This window comes from Talpa occidentalis, unplaced genomic scaffold, assembly GCF_014898055.3.
Source record: "Talpa occidentalis isolate TD23 unplaced genomic scaffold, MPIMG_talOcc4v2.1 talOcc4.15, whole genome shotgun sequence".
Classification (NCBI taxonomy): Eukaryota; Metazoa; Chordata; class Mammalia; order Eulipotyphla; family Talpidae; genus Talpa; species Talpa occidentalis.
The window spans coordinates 14672046-14684754 of record NW_023601543.1 but is presented as its reverse complement, the minus strand read 5'-3'; the positions used below and the strand labels follow the sequence as shown (position 1 = coordinate 14684754).

The 12709-nt window shown below is 33.9% G+C and overlaps 1 protein-coding gene across 1 annotated transcript in view; it reads right to left on the bottom strand.

The window, feature by feature from the left end:
• Positions 1-12709, bottom strand: part of ZNF280C (zinc finger protein 280C) — a 48919-nt gene that overhangs the window by 27998 nt on the left and 8212 nt on the right. Inside the window, exons 2-7 of the mRNA XM_037511945.2 lie at positions 11523-11568; positions 11357-11403; positions 7555-7701; positions 4536-4601; positions 4299-4435; positions 1370-1484 (exon numbers count right to left, since the gene is read on the bottom strand). Coding sequence (XP_037367842.1) covers positions 1370-1484; positions 4299-4435; positions 4536-4601; positions 7555-7701; positions 11357-11387 — 496 coding nt within the window. The 5' untranslated portion in view covers positions 11388-11403; positions 11523-11568. The remainder of the gene's footprint in view (positions 1-1369; positions 1485-4298; positions 4436-4535; positions 4602-7554; positions 7702-11356; positions 11404-11522; positions 11569-12709) is intronic.

Below are 12709 nucleotides of genomic sequence, written 5' to 3'. Positions count from 1 at the left end.
GTGCCAACAAAAATCCTATTTTCATTCTTCAAAATCAAGGTCAACTCTAACCTTCTCCAAAAACCTGTGATCATCCTGACAGGAGTCCATTAATCATGCTTCTGGACATACAATAAATATTATCATTCATAATGATCATTCTAACAACCAACTGTTCATTGTCAGGTCCTTTAAAGCTTTAATGCATTTCTGCCTTAATCTCATCTCATTTGAACCTGAAAAAAAGCCCTGAGATAAGCAGAATAAGAATTAAAATTTATTTCCAAGACTTGATTTCAAGACTGGGAAAAAAATTTTGATGAGAAAAAATATAATTGTAAAATGGTTAGATGACTTGATAAAAGCTACAGAAAAACTTTAGAACCTGTATTTTCCTAATGAACTATAACCCTACTTATACTATCAGGGGCAAGGTACTCCCTACAGTATAACAACTTTTCTTTACCCACTAGAAGTTTAAAAATTTCAGACTTTTTCTATAAAGATTTTTTTAAATAAAATCAAATGCTACACAACTATTTTAGCTCCTTATGTATTTTGGTTCTTGGCTATTTTTCTAAATAGATAAAGGGCACTGAGATAGGTAAATATCAAATCAATTATTATCAAAATGGGGGAAACATTTTGACACACGTTACTATAAATTTCTACTTTGTGTTGGTAAAAGTATACTTAATTTGTTTAAAACAATTTAAACATTCAAAAAAATTTTGTGTACCTCCCTCCATTTAGTGGAATATATCAAATTAGCTAATATAGAAAGAGTAATTGCTTTGGTTATAGGGATTTTCTCAACTAGGTAAAATTCATAGCATATTAATTTATGACAGATTAATGAAGATATTTGTTATAGTATACAAATTTTCACTATTCCTCCACAGATATTACTATGTGCAAATCACTATTTCTTTAGTAGTGCCACTTAATAAAACTATTCTGTAATCATATTTAACTATCACAATTACATCATTTATTTGACTAGAAAGACACTAGCCTATTAAGAAATCAACTATAACCATGTACTTTTTCTCATACTAATGACCTTCCAAATAATTTTTAAGTTTTTAAAACCATAATATTAAGGCATCAGGGGACTTCCTTGATTTGCAGAAATTTACATATCAAGATTTTTTCATCTCATGGCTAGTTCCAAGTGAGAATGAATTTAAAGAATACATATTAGTCATCTTAATAGAAAGAAATAAAATATCCTATTATTAAATAGAATTTTATATAAAACCACCTAATCAAGGCATTCCAGAAATATTAACTTCCATCTTACAATGTATGAAAAGTTTACTAGAAACTCATTACATATGTAAATTTAACAAATCTTGTTATTATATTTGTAAAAAGTACTAAACCAAACCTTCTATATAAATAGATGTTCTCTCTTGGGACAGTGGATTTGCTTCCTGGGTCAAATCAAATAGTAAGTCTGAAGAATCATCTGATTCAACTTGTGATGAATTCTTTGTAAAATCCTGTAAAGAGTTGTAATTATTTTGTTTCATGTACATTTATACAGGTAAATTTAACTGTATGTCAATATTATCAAAATAACCTTAATTACTCAAGTTGTAAAACACAAAGACAATTATTACTCTGTTAAAGTCAGCATTACTGGGTAGTGGGTACACAGGAACTTTCTGGATTATTTTTAAAATGTTCTTGGAAATCTAAAGTTAGCTTGAAATAAGAAATTAAAATAAAAAATGATGTTATTGGCAAAGTAGGTTATAGTTTGGCACAAAATCTTGGTAAGGAAATTTAGGCAGCATCTATCAAGGACTTTAAAAAGTTCACATCCTCCGAGCCAATTATTTCAATATTCCACTTCTAAGAATTTAAATTAGGAAGTAATAATATTTAGTGGAAAGTTATTTATAATGGTGAGAAATAAAAGCCTATCAAACAATGGAAAAATGGTTAAATGAATTAAATAACATACTATCATGCAATATTATGTTTTTGAGAAATACCCAATGACAAAAATGTTTCTCATATATATTTTAGCGAAAAGAGACACAGATAGCTGTGCAAAAGATACAGTCTTGATTAATATTTTCTACAAATATTTGCACTTAAAAATAAAAAAAAAATCACTAATAATTTCCCAAATAGTTTTTTAACAGGAGAGTTTCCAAATAAAGTTAATAGGTCAAATTTTTCCTAGGTGATAACTCTGATGAATTAAGTAACACCATTTCAGAGAGCAGACATATTACTAAATAACTTTTTAAAATAATTCTCCAATTGGGAATTTTTCATATCCATAAAATAGTTCAGCAAGATATCAAATACAATGGTAAGATACTATAGGCAATAGACTGGGATTCAGAAGATCTGTCCATTTATTTAACTAAAGCACCTCTGGCAACTGATTCTGAGATATAAATTACTCCCCTTTCCAACTGAAATAATAACCATGTTTTACTATCTATCTATTTATTTTTTTTAAAATATTTTTTGAAGATTTATTTTTATCTATAAAGAAATGGGATACGGGTCAGAGGCATGGGAGGGTTAGAGGATTCACCAGAGACAGAGCGGGGAGCAGAATAGGCAGATGGGCCGAAGACACTGCTGAGGGGAGCAGCGGGCGAGGCAGGAGAGGTCTCCACGCTATGTGGGTTTCTCCCTGGCTGGCTGGGAATCGAACCAGCGCTGAAGAGGCTGCGGACAGCTTCACAGTACAGCGCTCAACCCACTGCGCTGCCGGGGAGGCTCTATTATCTATTTAAAATATACCTGCCTCTTTCATAGTATATATATTCTAGCAAATGTAATGTACAAATAAAAACCTAAAAGAGGGCCTCCCTTGTGGCACAGGGGTTAAAGACAAGCTGTTGCCAGCCACGGCAGCACAAGTTCAATCCCTGGCCAGCCAGGGAGGTGACCCACATGGTGTAGCAGACCTTTCCTGTCTCACCCACTGCTCCCCTCAGCACTATACTTCAGTAGATCTGCCTGTTCTGCTCTCCAATCTCTCTGGTGAATCCTCTCACCCCACACCTCTGGTTTGTACCCCAGTTCTTGTATGCATAAATAAATAAATCATTAAAAAAAAAACAAAAATACCTAAAAGATACAAGTATGGTTAAGGAAGGTTCCCAATACTGCCTGCCCCAGCCTGTTAATGATGGTGAAACTGGAATTAGAACACAGGTCAGCCTGGTTACAAAACCTGTGCCCCTAAGCTATATCACAGAGAGTTAATAAAATTAGTACTGATTTATTACTTCTTCAAGGGTATTCTGAAGTGAAAGTGAAATTTTTCTACTGCCAGTGTTTGGTGGTGACCAATATGAAAAATACTAGCTTAATTTGCTGCCACTGCCTTGATTCATATTCAGGCACCAGCAGTTTTACCCTCCACTGCTTTTGTATCATCAGGGCAAATGCTGACAGAATGAAAAAGGGCAAATGTTTTAGTGTTGTTATGATAGTTTTAACACCATACACTCCTGAAAGCATCTCAGTGAAACTCAGTGGTCTGTTGCTCTAAGGCAACGCTTCTGGTATTAAAAGTGTATACGTAGCTGTATGAATGGATGGTGTTACACGTATATTTTTAATATTCTAGGCCAACTGGATTGAAATCTCACATCCATCATTTACAAGTTGTGTGGCCTTGAGGGTTTTATTTAGCTTGTCTGAGCATCGGTTTTCTCAACTATATAACGGAGATAATAATCATGTCTACCTTATAGGGAAGTTACAAGAATTAAATTAGATTAATTTATATGCAGCATTTAACACAAAGACTTACCCATATTAATGGGCTAAGAAATGTTAGGTTAGCTAATGCCATTATTTTTTATTTCTGTTCAGTTTATAAAATTAAATAATGAAGGTATGTTTTCAGAATAAACAGCAACAAATGACCTCAATTAAGAAAACCTGATTCAGTTTACCATCTTAAAATTTCTGTTCTTATGCAATACTCATTATTTTACTTACATTTAGATGGCATAGTTTTCAACATTAATATGTTGAATAGTAACCTATTGCAGCTATTATTTTGGGTACTGGTTGAGCTATCACAAAGATGGTGACATTTTCTGATAGTGATTATGCTTCTACTGGCATGGTGACTAGCTGTGATAGTCTACAATCTTTTTTTTATACTTTATTTTATATAATTCTCACATCATTTTTCATTTTTGCACAATGTATGCATTTTCATTTTGGTTATATTCCCCGTACAATTCCCACCCCCGAGTCTACAATCTTAACTGTGTATTACAATATCCAATGTGTCTCTGAGGTGATTATGTAGTTTTAGAAACACTTACTGGTTTAGACACGTTGTGAACAATAACAGAGCTATGTGAAGCTTTATATTCAGGATGAAATCTCGGCAATGTAGCCCCTGTATCTGATGTTGGATCTTTGTTGTGTTGACTTGCAGGCTTGACTGCATCAGTAGGACCTATATTTCAAAATTACACAATATATTGAATATATTTGTATACAACCAACTTTGTCAAACGATTACACTTTAAAATTAAAATGGCATAATAAGACTGTACCTTGGTTGGGTGTCTCCTTCTTTATTCCCTTTGAAGATGAACTGGGGTTACCTCTGTTCAATATATCTATAAAAATCATATTTGTTTTAAAATTGTCACTTTGATGAAACATATTAATAAAAAACGCTCCAAAAACATATCTGTATAAAACCAATAATTGTAGTATATATATATATTTTTTCCCTTAATGGTGACAGGTTTATAGGCTCAGGCAAGCTGATTAGTTTATCTGTATTACTATTCTTGAGTTCTGAAAGTGATATTAATAGAGATTGCAGACTAAATTAAACCTGGAGCTTATCAGAGTATCTGAAATCCTTTTGTCTAAAATTTACTAATCAGGAAAGGATACATTAAAAATCCATTAAGGGCCTCCCTGGTGGCACAGGGGTTGTTAAATCTCAGTGCTATTACCACCAGGGCCCGAGTTTGATGCCTGGCCAGGGAGGCGACCCACATATGACGCAGCGGACCTCTCCTGTCTCACCCGCTGCTCCCCTCAGCAATGTATTTCAATCAATCTGCCTGTTCTGCTCCTCACCACCCACACCTCGGGTCTACACCTCAGTTCTATGCATACATAAATAAACAAACAAACAAACAAACAAATAAATCCACTGAAACCTAAAAAAAAGTCTTTGTTTTCCCTCCTTGAAGAAATAAGATCTCATAAAAGGTCACAAAAAAGAAGGATTGTTTTGATAATGAAAATGCAGTGCTAAATACTACAAAGGTCTTATAGGAGAAAAAGCCACTCAACTTGATATTGTTCTGATTCAGAAATTCAAGATAAGTATTTACTCAAGCCATTAAAGAGCTATTTTTTAAAATTTTATATATTTTTACACCATTTTTCATTTTTGCACAATGTATGCAATTTCATCTTGGTTATAGTCCCCATACAATTCCCACCTCCCTTGTTTTGATCCTACTCCCTTCTCTCCCCCTGCCCCCAGTAGTGTGTCTCTGGTTTATAGTTGCTTGTTGATTTTTACTTTATTATATATATATTTTAAAGATTTATTTATTTATACAAGAACTGGGTACAGTCAGAAGAGCGGGAGGGAAAGAGAATTCACCACAGCCAGAGTGGGGAGCAGAACAGGCAGGCTGATGAAATACACTGCTGAGGGGAGCAGTGGGCACAGTAGGAGAGGTCTGCGCGCCATGTGGGACCCTCACTGGCCGGCCAGGGATCGAACCGGCGCTGCAAAGGCTGCGGGCAGCTTCGCAGCCCAGCACTCAACCGCTGCGCCACCAGGGAGGCCCTTTACTTTATTATAATTAGTCTTTTTCCTGGTCCCTCATGTAGGTTTTCTAAATTCCTGCTATGAGTGAGACCATCCGATATTTTTCTTTTTCTTTCTGGCTTATTTCACTGAGCACAATCCCTTCCAGCTCCATCCATGTTGCTGCAAATGGCATGAGTTTATCTTTTTTGATTGCTGAGTAATATTCCGTTGTGTATATGCACATCTTCCTGATCCAGTCATCTATTTTTGGGGCATTTCGGTTGTTTCCATGGCTTACCTATTGTTAATAGTGCTGCTATAAACATATGGGAGCAGGTGCCCTTTTGAATTAATGTTTGTGTCCTTCAGGTAAATACCCAGGAGTGGAATTGCTGGATCATATGGAAGCTCCATCTTTTCCAAATTGAGGAATCTCCACACAGTCCTCCATAGTGGTTGGACCAGTTTGCACTCCCACCAGCAGTGCAGGAGAGTTCCTTTTTCTCCGCACCCTCACCAACATTTGTTATTGCTATTTATTTTTAATATGTGCCATTCTCACTGGTGTAAGATGGTATTGTAGTTTTGATTGTAGTTTTGATTTGCATTTCCCTGATTACAAGTGATGTTGAACATTTTTTCATATGCCTGTTGGCCATTTGCATTTCCTCTCTGGAGAAGTTTCTTTTTAGCTCTTCTGCCCATTTTTTGACTAGGTTATTTACTTTGTTTTTGTTGAGTCTCGTCAGCTGCTTGTAAATTTTTGTGATCAGTCCTTTATCATTAGTGTTGTGTGTAAAAACTTTCTCCCAATCTGTGGGGCATCTCTTTGTTTTGGTTACTGTTTCTTTTGCTGTACAGAAGCTTAAAGAGCTATTTCTATACTTTTTGGTGACTATAGTCTTTCAAACACAAGTTTTATTCACTCCTACTCCCTTCTTGGTGGTGGTACATAAATATTTAGTTCATATTCCATATGCTAAAATTTTTTTTATGGCTCACACATAAAACATTAATAAAATCATTTAAATTCTGAGTTAATTTAGAAAAGAAATCCCAATGGGGTCAAATTTCTTTTTGAGAGTCATTTAAAACTAATACATTGTTTGGGCCTCCCTGGTGGTGCAAGGGGTTAAGCACCACACTGTGAAGCAATTCATAGCCTCTGCAGCACAAGTTTGATCCCCAGCCAGCCAGGGAGAAACCCACATGGCAAGGCAGACCTCTCTTGTCTCGCCCGCTGCTCCCCTCAGCAGTGTATTTCAGTCAGTCTGCCTGTTCTGTTCCCCTCTCTGTCTCTGGTGTATCCTCTCAACCCCTGCATCTATGGCCTGTATCCCAGCTCCTGTATGCATAAATAAATAAAACTTAAAAAAAAAAAACAAATGAACTAATACATTGTTCTAGTTGAGTACTGTTAAGTTGGCTAAAATTGATATGAATCCCTTTGAACTATTATGCTTTCAAATAAGATGATTTAAATAATAATTTTGAAATATATTAATATTTCAGCATGAAACTAATCGGTGATTAAGGAACAATAATTAAGAGAATGTAATGTTCTGTTCCACTTTCAGCAACATGCCAATATGTCTAGTTCATTTTATAATTGAAGTGGTATTCTACTTAGCATCTCTCAATTTGCCACAGGAAATTATGAGAATTAAATTATTTCATGCTCCCCCCCACCTCCAAATCCTTACAGAACAAGGACATATTTGTCCAGATATTTTTCCATTAGAAACAACGTCTTATAAAACTTTACTTCAATGAAAGTAAATGATTACTTGAAATAGCTGGTTTTGAACTTGATATCTCTCCAACAAAGATCAGCTCATCATCATCTTCATCCTGAATTTCCTCTACTTTCTTCTGCCATGGTTCCAGCTCTTCTTCTTCACATTCCATGAAGAGTTCTGCCATTTTTGAATTACCTAATTATCAAGTTAGGAAGAAATAAATCTTATTTTAAAAACATTTTTAGTACATAATTTGATATTTAAGATATACCTTATTAATAATAGTAGTAATTACTAAATTGATATTTGTAGTCTCTTCATGGCAGCAATAGTGAAAAACTCAGAATTCAATATCTAAGATCTTAACTAGTAAAACTAACTCAGTAGGAGATAACAGATGACAAGAGTCATTTACAGCGGTCAATAAATTTTGGGAACAAGCAGGTCTAATCAAAGTAAGTTTTAGTTTCATGACTAGAGTATGATTACATAGACAAAAGAAAATTGTACCTATGATCTGAATAAACCCCCCAAACACCTTTATTAACAAAAGGAGAGAAATTAAGAGTAAGAGGCAACAGGTGACATATACATTAGAAAAACTGTACTAGATTATGGGATATGAGGTACTGAACAAAGCATGGATAAATTACTAGAATGAAAAGAAGAATTATATGAAGTTTATTATATCCAAGGGTTGAGAAGATATTTCTCACCTGAAGAAACTAAGCAAAGAACATATTGGGAATACCACCAGCCTACAAATGCTGACCAAGCACAGAGCTCCTACGAAGCATTTTAATGCCTCATTCTTAAATATGGATTGACAAGCAATGTGCACTAGAAATAAGACTGAAACTTTCACTGTGAAAGACCACAGCAATGTAACAGATTAGAAGTACTTTTAGAGATTTAAGAATTTTATAAAAGTAGCATTCAGAAAACAAAAAGATTAAAAATTATCCAAAATTCAGTTTAAAAAAGTCAACTGCCAGTGGTGAGTAAATGTCTCATAAGTAGAACTAAAAGAAAAATATAAAAGACAGGCTCATAAGACAATCAATTTCAAAGAGCCAATATAGAAAAGGGAGAGGGGATGTGATCAAACGAAAGTGCAATAAAAATTTCTGATTGTCTAAGACATAAATCTCCAAGTGAAAGGACACACCAGTACCCAGAACAATCTAACACATTTGAAAAAAACTCACAGTAGAGGGGCATATCATGAAATTTCAGAATGCTGAAGAGCAAGAGAATATCTTCAAAACAGAGAGATGAGAGCGAGCAAGCGCGCGTGTGTGTGTGTGTATGTGTGCACGCACACGTGTACAAAGCTTTCAAAGTCTTAGTAAAAATAAATTTCAATTTAGCATTCTATACCCAGTCATGGTTTTCATCAAGCACAAGGTATATATTCTTTCATCAAGAATAAAGATAATTAATATCACAAAATTTACCTCACATTCACCCTTTCCTAGGAAGAATCTACCAAAATATAAGAATTTGAGGACAGAGGATGCAGAACACATGACATTCAATACAATACAAAGACAAAGGAAAATTCCAGGGCAATAGCTGTTCAATTGGTCTAGAGAACACCAGTCAGAGTAGAGCATGATAATATTACCCCCAGGAGGAATGTCTCCCCACCCCCCACCCCCGCAACACACAGATGAAAACTAAATTGTTAGATACCTAAAAAATTTTACTGTGTAGAAAATTTTACTGTGTAGAACAGTGTGAGAAGACGTAGCTATAAATTTCAATAAAATTGAACAAATTTTAAAAAATGAAAATTTTAAATTGCTATATAAAGAAAAAAAAGGAAATGTATCCATACCCTATTAATACTATAGTAATATGCTAATCAGTAAACCATATTAATTATGGTCATCAAAATGAAAAAAGCAAATATGATCTAACTAAAAATTGAGCTACAACTACATCGGGAGATGTTTACAGAGCGGATAAGTATCTTCCTCTTCCTTAATAGAAAGATCATAAAAATTGATTAGTCAAGAGACAGCAGTATGTATGAGTTTTAAAATTCAGTGTGTATGGAAATAATTATTAGGAGAACAGCTAAACTAATTGAAAGTGAATACCCTGAAAAAACAGGTAGTATGAAAGCCAAGAACACATGCACACCCCTTTCTCTCTTATTTTTCAAGACATGGTGGTTATGTAACTTAAAGTCTTTTCGTATTATTTGCCCTTATAAAACTATGCATATATTATTCTGGTTCAAAAATAGAATATTTAGAAAATACCTAGATTAAAAGAATAGCAATGGACATGGATACAAGTGTTGCTGGATGTAAGGAGATATGGTTTAGACAATGATACATTCTTTTAGACAATATACATCTTTTAAATGCAGTACTTCTTAAAGGTAAATTTATTAGCGTAAATAACGTCATTTCTGTTTTTGACTCAAAATTAAAGGTACAATCTGAAAACATTCCCATGCCGTATGGGAATGGCATACACAATAAACAAATTGACAAAACAATGATATTCTTTTAAACAATTTTAAATTTAATTTCACCACTTATACAGGTATGCCAAAATAATTTCTTGGTATAATGTTGTTTAATGTTTAGTAATCAACTCACAACAAAACAACCTTCCCACACTCCCAAATGCAACCAATTTTATGAACTCTTTTCTATGTCATACCTTTAAAAATATCTGCTCTAAATCAAATTCAAAGTGCAATTCACAGATTAGCATTTGCATATTCTGCGTACTTGAAAACATCATCCTCAATGTGTCACTATGAGCATTTATTTGCACTGTTTCATCTGATATATACTTCTTCCCTACCTTATACTGTTTACATTATTTGAGTAGAATAGAAAGAGTATGAACTTGACATCAAATTGAATAGCTCAAATCTTCATTGCACAATTTCTAATCATGCAACTCCAAGAAATTACTTGAATCTCTTTTTCATCTCTAATATGGGTACACAGTATAACTAATAGAAGTGGTAATGTAAATTCGGGAAAATGTCATATAACATACCCAACTTCAAGTAGATACTCAACAAAATACCAATTCTCTGACTCTTCCCAACTCAGAGTTCAACTATAACTTCTTCAATAAAACATTAGTTTTTCTTCCACCTCTTGCTTATTTACATTGATAGTCTATGCCATGCTATTCAAGATTTACTATATATTAACTCAAACTGTTCACTAGCTCTTAATGTGCCTTAATTGTACATGTCTAAATCCAAAGCAAGTTCCTCAAGAATGAACCACAGATTTTCTTTGTATTTTCTTCTGCACACAGTAGTCTACTGGATGGAGTAGACACTTGATACATGATAATCTGAGAGCTAAAATACATACAAAGTCAGGCAATGCCAGATTCTTAAAAATGAGGAAAACCCATGTATACTGGTAATTTTAAAAAATCGCTTTTATCTATGTTGATAATATAGATAACACCACATGGTCATATAAAGTCTTCTTCATTCTTTTTAACTGCCACTGTCAATATATTCAAGATAGATTGATTAGAAAAAATTTGAAGGCACATAACAGCACATATAGTATGATCTTACTTTGAAATAATTTATTTTTCATCTATGCACAGAATAATCATGCATATCATAATCACAAACCAGTAACAGTTGTTATCTCTGGAGACGAGGAAGAAATACTTCATTTCTACTTCACCAATATTTTTATTGTAAGCTTTTTTTACCTTAATAAGCACTTTAAATTTAAGTATCTTTCTTTAGAAAAAAAATATGTCCACCTCTCTGTCTTTTACCTCTTCTCGTGAAGTGAGGTTATCAGTACAAATGCCATGCACCAATACCAACTTCAGTGATACTTACTTTTTGGTTGAAAGGAGCTGTTGTTGTCCATCAAGTTGCAGAATCACCTAAATACCAACATATATCATCAGTCATTTTAATTTCATTTTAAGTAACCTAAGTATTGAAACATCAAACTTGGGATTCAGAAATCTTTGGGTTTAGTTTCAATCTCCAGCAAACTTACCATGTGACTTCAGATACGGTAGCAAATTAGGTCTTAGTTTTCTGCCCTGTAAAATAAAGATACCTATCATTAGGGCTTATTTGTTAAATTTAATGTACACACACAAAATTAATCTTTTTAAAAAAGATTTATTTATTTATACAAGAACTGGGGTACAGGCCAGAGGTGCGGGGGGGTGAGAGAATTCACCAGAGACACAGGGGGAGCAAAAAAGGCAGACAGACCAAAAACATTGCTGAGGGGTGCAGTGGGCAAGACAGGAGAAGTCTGCTGCACCATGTGGGTATCTTCCTGACTAGCTGGGAATCGAACCCACGCTGCAGAGGCTGTGGACAGCTGGACAGTTTCACAGCACTGCGCTCAACCCACTGCGCCACTGGGGAGGCCCCTTAATCTTTTTGTCCTACAAAAAGCTTACCTTTTGAATTTGATAGGTTTGATATACACATGCAACTCATTTTCCATAACTGGTTACTCATGAATGAATGCAAATTAGGTGTACAGAATGCTGAGTATATTAAACATTTGTTACTTGACGTTTATGAATTATTAAATTACAAATAACTTTAGAAAGGCATCCTTTTATAAAAGTGAGTAATCACCCTGTAGTATATTTTAGTAAACCTGAATTTTGAAATGCTAAGTGACATTAATCTTTACTGTTATTCTTCACATTTCAGAAATGTCATTACTATTATAAGAAAAACGTATTTAAAGAGATTTTTAGGTTATATTTTTTGCTTATCAATGTTAATCAAAGAACAGAAAATTAGGTAAATTTCATTGTAGATTAATTTATTAAAATATGACTTGTCATTGCCTTCTGGACTCAAAGTAATGTGCTCTGTCCCAGAGGAGAAATAAGACAAATAAGTCATAGTTCTGCCTTCACAAGTTTAGAATTTAATATGTCCACGGTTCTTTGGGTTTTGGAAACAACAGTCATATTAAGCATTATCAAGTAAATATTTGAATTGCTTTCTTTACAATAGGTCTTTGTATTATGGATTCTCATGCACATGCCATATTTTTTTACATACAAAATAAACTTAAAACACTATTTCAGCTGTAACAGGAAAAAAGTGAAAAATGAGACATCAGAAACCTAAAATATTGATAGAGTTAACTGAGTCTTCATATGTATTTTTATCCTCATGCTGGCAAAAAAAAAAACCAACTTTTCTACT